This window comes from Leiobunum rupestre, chromosome 2, assembly GCF_980474605.1.
Source record: "Leiobunum rupestre chromosome 2, qqLeiRupe1.1.hap1, whole genome shotgun sequence".
In the NCBI taxonomy this organism is placed as follows: Eukaryota; Metazoa; Arthropoda; class Arachnida; order Opiliones; family Sclerosomatidae; genus Leiobunum; species Leiobunum rupestre.
Window position 1 is genome coordinate 25,613,257 of NC_143385.1, and position 11,312 is coordinate 25,624,568.

The following is an 11,312-nucleotide window of genomic DNA, read 5'->3' on the forward strand; positions in this document are numbered from 1 at the left end:
TGCCCAATTTACTATTTTCGGTGATTTCCTTTATGTGGTAGATATTTTGTTTAAAATTAAGTCCGATAACGTTAAAAAAAAATATTATTGGATAGGTTAGGATTCAGCGGACCTACAACTTCTGTTATATCGGTAAATATTACATTTAAGTATAGTTTTCAGGGTAATTTACGGGACCCTAATTTTCGTGGTTTCATATTTCCGCCTAAAAATCTACATATTTAAGTCCGATTTTCATGAAAGTTATATTTTTGAATAGCTGTGGTTTACATTTAACCTAGAATTGCAAATACGTTCCTTAAATTTAATTCTAAGTAAGGTTTTTTGGGCAGCGTATACGAACCCCCGCAATTTCCAACATTGTAAATCCGCGTGTTTATAGAGGTCTACGCGCCCGTTTCCCTCTGGCGTTTATCAAGGCCGTTCAGAGTGGGCCGCGCTTTCAACGTATGAGCAGAAGTAACAATTAAGTATGACACTGATCAGCCTAGTCTTCGGCGTATGACCAGAAGTAACAAATAAGTGTGATCAGAAGTAACTAATAGTGTGATCAGAAGTAACAAATAAGTCACTAGAGGAAATAAGTGTGACACTCAACGGCTGACTAGTAGTAAGAAATAAGTGTGATCAGAAGTAAAAAATATAAGTGACACTGATCGATGTTTTCAAAGTATGACTAGAAGTAACAAATAAGTGTACATATGAATATATGTGTGACCATGGATATACTTTGGTTGCGTTGCAGGTTGCTGTGAATAGCTCAAACAAACTTAACACATTAGAAGGATTGTGTGTATTCTGACCGTCGTACGTCTTGTTTCATTTATTCAAACCATTTTTTTCAAATTATTAAATTGCCAATTACTTTTTGCTGTATAAAGGGAAATGCAAATTTATTCGAAATCGAAAAAGTAAACACTAAATACCTAATTCATTAAATCTAATAGCGCCCGATTAATATACACGTTGTCTGATATTAAGCCTTCTCAACCTTACCCTAATGATCAAAACATAATTGAATCCGACCATTGTTTATGTCAATTAATAAATGGTTTCTATTTGACCAAAGAAGCTAGATCTGAAGAAAAACTAAGATTCACCGAAACGGATATATCAGCAGTTGTTCGAACCATTTTATTTACCCATTTATTTAAATATTCGCCCAAAGAATCGGTTTTAGAGATAGCTAATACCGGTTTAGTCTCTGTTGATCCATCAGAAGAGTTAACTCGTAAAATATCTTTAAATGAGGCTATAGAGCTCGTTGATTCTTTGCTGGGAAGTGGATTTTGTAAAATCGTGAAACGACCCGTAGCTCGCGTTTATAGCTAATACATGAGTGAGTGGCGTTATTTCCCTTGCGGCCATCCTATTACGGTACCAAGTGCTTTAGATTATAAAAATTTATGCAGATTTGTCAACGCCCCTCTTTCTAAATACAGTGGCTCTACGCAATTTATACTTAAAAATATTACCGACCGTAAAATTCCGCTACAAGGACCCGTAAAACATTTAATAATAAAAAGAGTTTATCGTTAGATTGGTGGGAGAGCGTCATCGAAATGACGAAACGCTTTTATAATCCGTATACGAGTCTGTACTTTTCGGATTACCACGTCTTGATCGTTTGCGATATGATCAGTCTAATCACGGGTCTTCAAACTTATACTCTAGTTAAAACGAACGTCACGCTGCCGGAACCAATATTAACTTTTAAGGACGGCATTTTTATATCAATACCTCTATTAGCTTTCTATATTAATCAATCCATCGGAGTACCAGATCATAAAGTTAAATTGGTAAAAGATTTCGATATATTAAAAGTGTATTATCAGTAATTGAGGAACCTGAAAAAATCAGCGCGCGATATGATAATAACCCTGAATCGGTTATTGGAAAATTGACCGTTCAACAAATTATTCAGTTCCAACATTTACTACGAATAGTTTTAATGGTACAACATTGGTATACGCACCACACTCTTGGGAATTCGTATACTGATCATACGCAATTTAAAGATATCGAAAGGGCTAAAGCGTCTCAAATAATTTTTTTTTAATAATTAATTTATTGAGCGTAGCACTCGTAGGGCTGGCGGGGGGGGGGCTGATTCGGCAATTTCCCATTTTATCTTATTGTACTTGGTTTATTGTAACAATAGTACCGATTTTTATTTATCCTTTAGGAGAAATGAGTTTCTTTTAGACAGGTTTGGCTTTTTAAACCACATGGGTTAAATCATGGCTTAAACCAAGTGTTTTAATAATTTGGTTTTTCTAATTAACTAGAAATTATTCCACAATGTTTCTACATTGTCTTACCGAAATGATTACATTTCTAAAACATTTACATGATGACCACATTTCCCATATTTTCCATAACTTCTTACAAATTTCTAAGGTTTTCTCATGTAGTATACATGTATAGAGTTAAAAGTTGATTAAAGTTCGATCGAGGTTTTGTAGGTTTTAAACTTAATCCGTGCGTTTTTATCCCGCGTGCCAAAGAAGCCAATGAATGTTATTGTTTCACCCACACGTGACACGTACCAAATAAATTCTTAACCGGTGTAGCCATGTTTCTCTATTGTACAGGGGTTTTTAGATTTGATCGGCCCAGGTATTTTTCTGAAAAACTATTTAATCCAGAAATTGGAAGGGTATGTTTATAAGATAGCTATCTCAATCTGATGAGATTTCACGGTTTTGGAAGAAAAAAATTATTTCATTTAACCGGTAGGCGGAAGGCAAAAAGTTTCAATTGAAAAGTTGTTCAGGATACGCGAAAACATACAAATAATGTCGACAGGATTCGTACAGAACCTGGATATCCTGGAAAACCTGGATGAGTCAGGGATCTGTAAAATGGATGGATAAGTCAGGGATTTAAATAAATTCGTCTAACGTCAGGGATAGGTTTAACAAAGAACTTTTGACCTAAAATAATTAAAAAATGTCAAAAAATATAACCAAAAAAGGTCATGGATATTGTCAAAAATTGGTTAGGGATAACCTGGAAAAGTCGGAGATTTTAGATTAGAAATTTTCGCACGAACCCTGTGACGATTCGTTCAGTAGTAGGCATATTTTTTCAATTAGATATAAGATTAAAAAAACAAGCCTGTACTACCCAAAATATCTTTTTTTGTCGGAGCGATAAACAAAAGCCAGGAAAAAAATTAAGGAATTTAAAAAAAGGCTAAGAAGTCAGGAGAAGGTCGTGGAATTAAAAATAATTAAATTTAGTGAAAAAACTTTTAAGCACAAATAACCTTTCGGGTGATTTAAATAACATTGGGCGCCTTTTTCTTTTAAAAGATAATGCTAAGGACTTACAATCCTACATATAAAGTTATTTTATAAGCACTACCATAAGATACATAATAATATAAGTATGACCCTGAACGATTTCGGTTAATGATTGTCAGTTGTAGAGTGATTCCGGAAACTAACTTTCTTGCTCCCAAATACGGAAATAACTAATATAATCGTAAATTCAAGTCAATTACTTCTTAGGTTTTTTTATTTACATGGTCTTTGTCGAACCAGTCTTATCTTTAAAGAATTCAGTGTTATGATAATAGGGAGTGTCATACTTCTATTATATTTATGGTACTTATAGCGCTACATACATAGTGCTTTTAGTGTTTATCATTTCTGGCCATACCCGGCTTCGATAATCTACATGACCCACTAGGCTCACACTTATTTATTACTTCTGGCCTTACACCCCCCCACTTAAGAAGTTTATGTTAAAATCCCATATATAATGTAAAATGTCTTTATTTGTAGATATGCTTAATGTAAACAATATACCTAATATTTGTAGAAAAGACAAAAAATGGATGGTTCAACTTTTTTATTTACTTTCTAATTTAAAAAATAAATTAATCAATATCTTGCTATTCATACTATGTCAGTCTATAATTACTCACCAACTCAAAAAAATGCTAATGAGCTCCATCGTTTCGAACACCTCCGCAGGTGAGTCCCAGTGAAATAGATCTCTCCGTACTACGAAGCGCGGTTTTATTGGCCCCGTAGGGTATTCCCGTCTCCGACTAGAGAGAGAGAGAGAATATGGGGGGTAAATATTTTACTCAAAATTAACAAATTGATTTGTGGTGGGTATTAAATTGATTAATCAAATTACCTGAATAAAAATTGTCTCGTCCCTCTTCGGGAGCTATTGGAGGGGTCATATGTGTCCAGCTAAGGGTAGGAAATAGAGGATTTGATTCAAATAAGACGAAAAAAATAATATTTGAAATAAGCACTTACCAAATTATTAATGGCACGCGCATTAGCGGCATGTTTGAGAGGTGATGAATCTAATCTAGAACGATTTCATGCGCGCTAGAAAACTTATTTTCGTCATAACTGTAGGGCGCGCTTGTATAGCCTTGTAAAAGTAGGAGACTGTGACGTAATAGCAACATTTAAACAAGAAGACATCTTTACTTTATACAAAAAACTATTGAAGAATGAATAAAAATAAATTATTGAATTAGTCCGAGATTTTTTCATTGAAATTTTTATAATTTTATTCAAATTTTAACAATTATTTTTTAAATTATATTCGTAACGCTGTAGGAAAATTTTGCACGGATGCTCTTCCTATTTCTGAAATAACAAATTCAATAATGAAAATGTCCAGCCTATGTAACGCTTCCCTTCTCTCCTCGTCCATCAACTGTTGAAAATCCCTCCGCCGAATGAAAAACGCCGTTAACGAAGTTAGAATACTAGTTAAGGAAGATAAATAAAATAAAAATGTAAATATATATATATATATATATATATATATATATATATATATATATATATATATATATATATATATATATATATATATATATATATATATATATATATATATATATATATATATATATATATATATATTAATAATAATCATACTTAATACAACACTAAAACATTATTAGAAATAATACATACGCAAAACCATCGGCATTCAGTTCATTATATCCATCCGGTGGAGGGGTGTATATACCCTCCGCGTTTCGGGATGGACTAAAATACGAAAGTAAAATTTATAGGAAAGTACATATATATATTAATTATACATACACAGGGAACATATGAGTGGCAATTATGCCTTCCACAGTTCCCAGTACTACCCCAGTGAATAATAACGAGGGGGGAGAGAAGGGACCTTAATGACATCATAATTCTAAATAAATATATATTGATAAATTAAGCTTGATCCGAAAATATGATTAACTGATAAAATTGATGATTTGCTGTTACGAGCACTGTAGTTCGAAATTCAACTATGGGAAATGAATTGATTGAAAAGAAAGCTCTATTCAATGACATCATAATTCTAAATAAATATATATTGAGAAATTAAAAATCATATTATAAATCATATCAGAAATAATAAAGGTGGTATATTTACGCAAAACCATTGACATTCAAAATTGATGAGGGCAATTCCTCAATAAGCGCGTTTTGTTGGGGCCACTCCGGTTCGTCGACGGTATGCCTAATCATTTAATTGAAGAATTAGAAATTACGGAAAATATCCATCATAACTTTATAAAACATAATTAAACTTACGACTCGTTCTCCGAGGTGGAGAATACCTATTCTAAGTCGTCGCTAGATGCGCTAGACACCGACGGGGCACTTAGCCATTCGCTTGTTAGGGGCACCTTTCCTAAGACCATTTTCAATTTATTTAAAATCAAGAGTTGTACTTTTCAGTCATCCGTAAAACCCGTTTAGACGCGTTGAGCGGTCATGGAGAGTACCGCCCATAGTTAAGACCCCCATTGGCCCTTTGATTTCGGGGACTTTATTTTGCCCAATAAGAATCAGGTTGGAGATGCCACTCAAAATTGTCCTCCCCCACGAGCATCTCCACTTTTCCCCCTCCCTACTTTTTAATCTACACACGTGCACTTACAAGGAGACGACCCGAGGTGATAATCAATAATTTTGTTTAAAGTTGGGGTATAGTTAGACGTAGCCTAAATGTAAGATGAAACCATCTAAAGGGAAAAGTTACGATGGGCTTCCGTTTTGCCATGGCAAACAAAAATGTTTTTGACAACTTAAAATGAAAATATTTAAATGGAAAATAACATGGGAAAATGACAATTCTACGCCCCCCCCCCCCCCCCCTAATGCAGTTTTCAAAACCTCTCGCTCTCTCTCTGCGCTTATGTAAACCGAGCGCTGCTGCCAGCTATTTGGAAACCGACGTATCTTTTCTCAACATCCTCCCACTCCCAGCATAAGTACGCCACAAGCTCTATCTCTTCATTAACGGTTTGTTTCAGACGTAGAGCTATCTGCGCGACGGCCACCATGAGCCAGCAATCATTAGTTAGAAAATAATAATAATAATAATAATAATAATAATAATAATAATAATAATAATAATAGTAATAATAATAATAATAATAATAATAATAATAATAATAATAACTTGCAAGGTGACTAGGGAAATGAAACGAAAAATTTATAGGGAAAATAGAAAATTTTAACGGGAATTATAAGAAAATATTTAGGATACAGAATGCGTAAAAAAAGGAAAACCTAGGAAACACCATTAGGCACAATAGAAGAAAATACAAAAATGGCCAAATAAAGTATAATATAGGATACATATGGGTACACGACGACGAAAGGTTTTTGGGTTACACTACACGGAAAAACCAAATATTCCCGATGCACGTGCCAAAGGTTTAATGTTAGTGTTGATGTATACCGCAACTACCGGACCCCAGCCGGACCGAGTGTGAGGTCACTGGTGGTTGCTGCATATTCCCAAAAATTAAAAGGATTGTTTAATTTTTTTTAATTTTCTATTACCGTAAGTTCAAAAAAAACTTTTAAAAGTATGTTAATTCATTTTCCGATTCTAAGTGCTATGTCTATATCTTCCGTTCATTTACTTCTGATTATATTTTTGTATATATTTATTTAATATCATATTATATTTTTGCATATATTTATTTTAAGTATTTATGACATTATGTTTATTATAAGTATTTATAATTTTAGATTTATTATAAGTATTTATAATATTATGTTTATTATAAGTATTTATAATATTAGGTTTATTATAAGTATTTATAATATTAGGTTTCTTATTAGTATTTATAATATTATGTTTATTATAAGTATTTGTAATATTATGTTTATTATAAGTATTTATAATATGTTTATTATAAGTATTTATAATATGTTTATTATAAGTATTTATAATATTATGTTTATTATAAGTATTTATAATATGTTTATTATTACAACTCTAACATAGTACTAATGGATAATAACAACATAGTTTCAGAGACCGATCCGCTATTCGAAATTTTCAAATCGCAATTCACCAATCTGGGACCAGGTCAAAACTTTCGTGCCGATTACAAATTCGCGAGTAAAAATACTAACCCGTGCTGCAAACTTAACATCAGCGACGAAGACGTAAAACAAGCCATCAAGAAACTAAAACCTAAAAAATCTTTGGGTATCGATCGTGTACCAGCCACCATCGTCAAAGGAAGCACCGACACTTTCATTCCAGTACTCTACATATACAATCTATCACTAACTACCGGAGTATTACCCTACCTCTGGAAGAACGTCATCGTTATCCCTGTATTCAAAAAAGGCTACAAAACCGACAAGACTAACTATCGTCCAATCTCTCGCTTCTTAATATTCGCTAAAATCTTCGAAATATCTCAGCTCCTGATTCAAACCTTTACTCTCTTCTGATCAACACGGATTCTGTCAAAAACGCTCAACCCTAACTAACCTCATGTCATTTATGAACGATACCGCACCTCATGTACAGACTCAGAAGAAAGTCGACGTCCTCTGCCTCGACTTCAGTAAAGCCTTCGACCGGACGCAGCACCATATTCCACTAACAAAACTGAAAGCATATGGCCTTGGAGCGAGTATTCTATCATGGATCAGAAGTTATCTCACTAACCGGACTAATCACATTAAAGTTAACGGTGTCTTAACCCACACTAATTACGTAACCAACGTTGGAGTTCCGCAGGGATCCAGTTTGGGACCATAACTATACATCATCTTTTCTAACGACATTTTTTGGGAACTGGATAACAACAACAATAACAACAATACTACCACCACTGGCCGTAAGGGGTTCGCGGACGATAACAAACTATACAGACAAATTAATAACATTAACGACTGCCAGGCACTGAACAGCGACCTCGAAAAAGTAAATATTTGGAGCATTGACAGTTGTATCCCCCTAAACAGCGCTACAACCACTTTAATGTCATTTACTCTTAAACAAAAAGCCGTTAATCATCCGTAAAAACTAGCTAACGTACTAATAACAAGTTGGCCCAGGCCGTAATATTAGAGCCACATCAGTGTATTCAAGTGGGCAAACCCATACACCCTTAGTAGACCCAGGTAGGCAAACTAGTACAAAAGCAGTTGAGGCTAGATGATTTCTTATCGTTTGATATATAAATTGCCATCCTAAGTTAAAGAGTGGATGCCGCCCACCATCAGGAGACCCGGATGGGAAAACTGATATAAAAGCTGTTGAGCCCATGTGATTTCCTATTGTTTAATATATAATTTATCATCATATGTTAAAGAGTGGGCACCGCCCACCCTCAGGATACGCGGGTGGGTAAACCAATACAAAAGCTGTTGAGGCCATGTGATTTCCTTTCGTTAGATATATAAAATTCTACCCTAAGTTGAAAGATTAAAACTTGGACGCCACCCACACTCAGGATACGTGGGTGGGCAAAGAAATACAAAACCTGTTGAGGCCATGTGATTTCCTATCGTTTGATATATAATTTACCATCCTATGGTCGCATACTTTGCAGCTTAAGGGCCTGTTGCAAAAGCTCTAGCCAAAGTGCTAGCCCATTGAATTTAACATGTGCGATTCTAGCAAAGCAGACTTCTGCAACAGGCCCTAAGTTCGACTGCTTTGGATTTTTTGGTCTCACTCTTTCACGTAGACGTGAGCGTAGATGGTATCTAATACTTCGGTTTCATTGAAGGGAAAATCATCTTCTGCGAAGTAATCGGTTTCTACCGAATCAAGAATGGCCTTGTGCTCCTCAAGGTCATCGTCCGTTGAGTCATTGGTGAACAGAGCGTTTAAGACAGTCTGATTTGTCTCTGTCAGTCCCTCCGTCATTGAGCCATCTGCCCGCTCCACAGCAGAGATAGCCACACGTCGCTTGCACTTTCCAGTAGCAAGCTTGTACGGAAGAGAATATGGATCTTCCCTTGACACCGAAGTGCAGAACTCCTGCCAAGACTGGAGTTTGGAAGAGCTGATTAGCTACTTCTATTCCTTTTGGAGCTTGATGAAAGAAGCCTTAAGTCCCACCCTAACTAACGGGTCGGAGCAGTGCTGAAACTGCTTTCTAGCATAGCGTACCAGCTTACACTTCTCAGAAAGACGCTCATTCCACCAAGGGGCAGCCTTGAAGTTCCTAGTATTGCCCTTGCATCTAGAGCAATTATTGCTAGCCTCCTTAAAAATTTCTTCTATAGCAGAAGAATAATGATCAATTTGATCAGTAGTATCTAATGGATAAATCTTAAGAGCATTGAACCTACTTTCAACCTGGTTGCAAAAATGATCTAAGTCGAGATCGGAAGGCTTAATGATCCTTTCCGTCTCCGGAGCAGCATCGGACGCAGTAGAGAAAGTAATAAAGTTATGATCACTATTTGTTATCTCATCGCTGACTCCCCAGTCAGTGATTTTATCAAATATATTAGTGGATGAGATCGTTAGATCTATCCAACTATTGCCATTACTGCTCGAGAAGGTTGAGCTCGAACCCGGATCGTTTAAAACGACCAGGTCAAGAGACCCCAGCCAGTCGACACAAGCATTCCCTCTGGGACAACTAGCCTTTGAACCCAAGAGGGCATGGTGGGAGTTAAAATCTCCACCTATAATATTTTGCCCAGTAAGCTTGCCAACTAGGGCCGCAATTTTATGTCGGTGTTCATCCAGTACCTCAGAAGGGGGCGGAGATATATAGACGGAGAACACAACCGCAGTAAGGGTCCCCATACTTATGCTAACAACGGTAATGTAGTCTTCAATAAGAAGACTGACTACGTCAATACTGCGATTAAAGATCGCGATGGTGACTTTGGGGTTTTCTCTGGAGCAAACCACCCTGGACGAAAGAAGTAGCCCAATTACCTCGGAATCAACCACGTTGGGCTCTTGCATAATAGCAATATCGATTTTATTTTCGTGGCAAAACTGCCGTAAAGTGGCAGTTGCCACGTTACCTTTCCCAAGATTAATTTGCACAAAGTTAAATGTCTCAGCCATTTTTGGGCTTAGGGTTAGGCTTAAAATCAATCCTTGCTCTCAAAAACGCAAGCTCCTTTACATAAATGGGACAGCTATTATCCCTCCAGGAGGGTTGCCAGCCCATTGCATCCGACAGGGTAGCCTTGTTGTAACTTCAACGAAGATCTCTCAACATAAATATATAAGCCCCCAAACACAAGCAAACTGCTGGGATGACCGTAGACAGAGAGCTTACTATGGCGGAATGCGGACGACCTGGTTCCCCCTTACGGGAACTACTAACTCCAAGGAGTTAAGAAACCAGGCGCCGAAGTAACGAAGATAGGTTCCCCCTTGGCAGGAACTACTAGCTCCGAAGAGCTAAGGAACCCATGCGCTGAAGCGACTTACCCTAACAGACCGAACATGCAGTTGGTCCCATAAACACATTATGTGGAGGGCACGACAGTTTAATGAGATGCTTAGCTCAAAAATTTATCGAGTAGATAACTCTACTCTAGATCCGCTTAATTAGCTAAAGAAGTTGTTTTCTCTACCCGGAGTCACCTCGGGAGGAAGCAGCATCAATTGATAACTGCACCGGACGGTCTTGATCGAGGATAGGCTAAAGAAATATATTCGCTTCACTCACACCCTGCGATAGAGGGTATTACCCATCAAAAGATGAACAAGAATATCCCATCGCTTGACCCTCAGTCGGCGTGAGTTTATGGTAGAAAACCTTGACATGGTTTTACCTACAACATGTCGACGAGAGGGCATAGGCACCCCAAACTCGCAGCCCGAAAGCTAAGTCGGTTTCTCGAGATGACAAGCTCTAGATCCGCCGGCATCTGTAAGAGTACACCTCTTTCCAGGGTCACCTCGGGGAGGTTAACCGGATGGTCTGGGATGTGATGGAAGCTATCCGTTGCGCTTTCACACCCTGGCCAACCTTTGTTCCTAGGAAGTAAGCACGCCAGTATACAGCCTTGACCCCTCCCCCT

At 36.8% G+C, this 11,312-nt stretch overlaps 2 protein-coding genes across 2 annotated transcripts; one reads left to right on the forward strand and one right to left on the reverse strand.

Moving 5' to 3' along the window:
• The first annotated feature begins 7,298 nt into the window (after window positions 1–7,298).
• Window positions 7,299–8,064, forward strand: LOC149956630 (uncharacterized). The gene is made up of 2 exons (XM_090166893.1): window positions 7,299–7,631; window positions 7,831–8,064. The coding sequence occupies exons 1-2, from the start codon at window positions 7,299–7,301 to the stop codon at window positions 8,062–8,064; spliced, it is 567 nt and encodes a 188-aa protein (XP_090023019.1).
• A 918-nt stretch (window positions 8,065–8,982) lies between these two features.
• LOC149956631 (uncharacterized) lies at window positions 8,983–10,344 on the reverse strand. Its single transcript, XM_090166894.1, has 2 exons — window positions 9,427–10,344; window positions 8,983–9,303 (listed from the first exon to the last, which is right to left on the reverse strand). Exons 1-2 carry the CDS (start codon window positions 10,342–10,344, stop codon window positions 8,983–8,985), a joined length of 1,239 nt encoding a protein of 412 aa, XP_090023020.1.
• Between the last annotated feature and the right edge of the window lie 968 nt (window positions 10,345–11,312).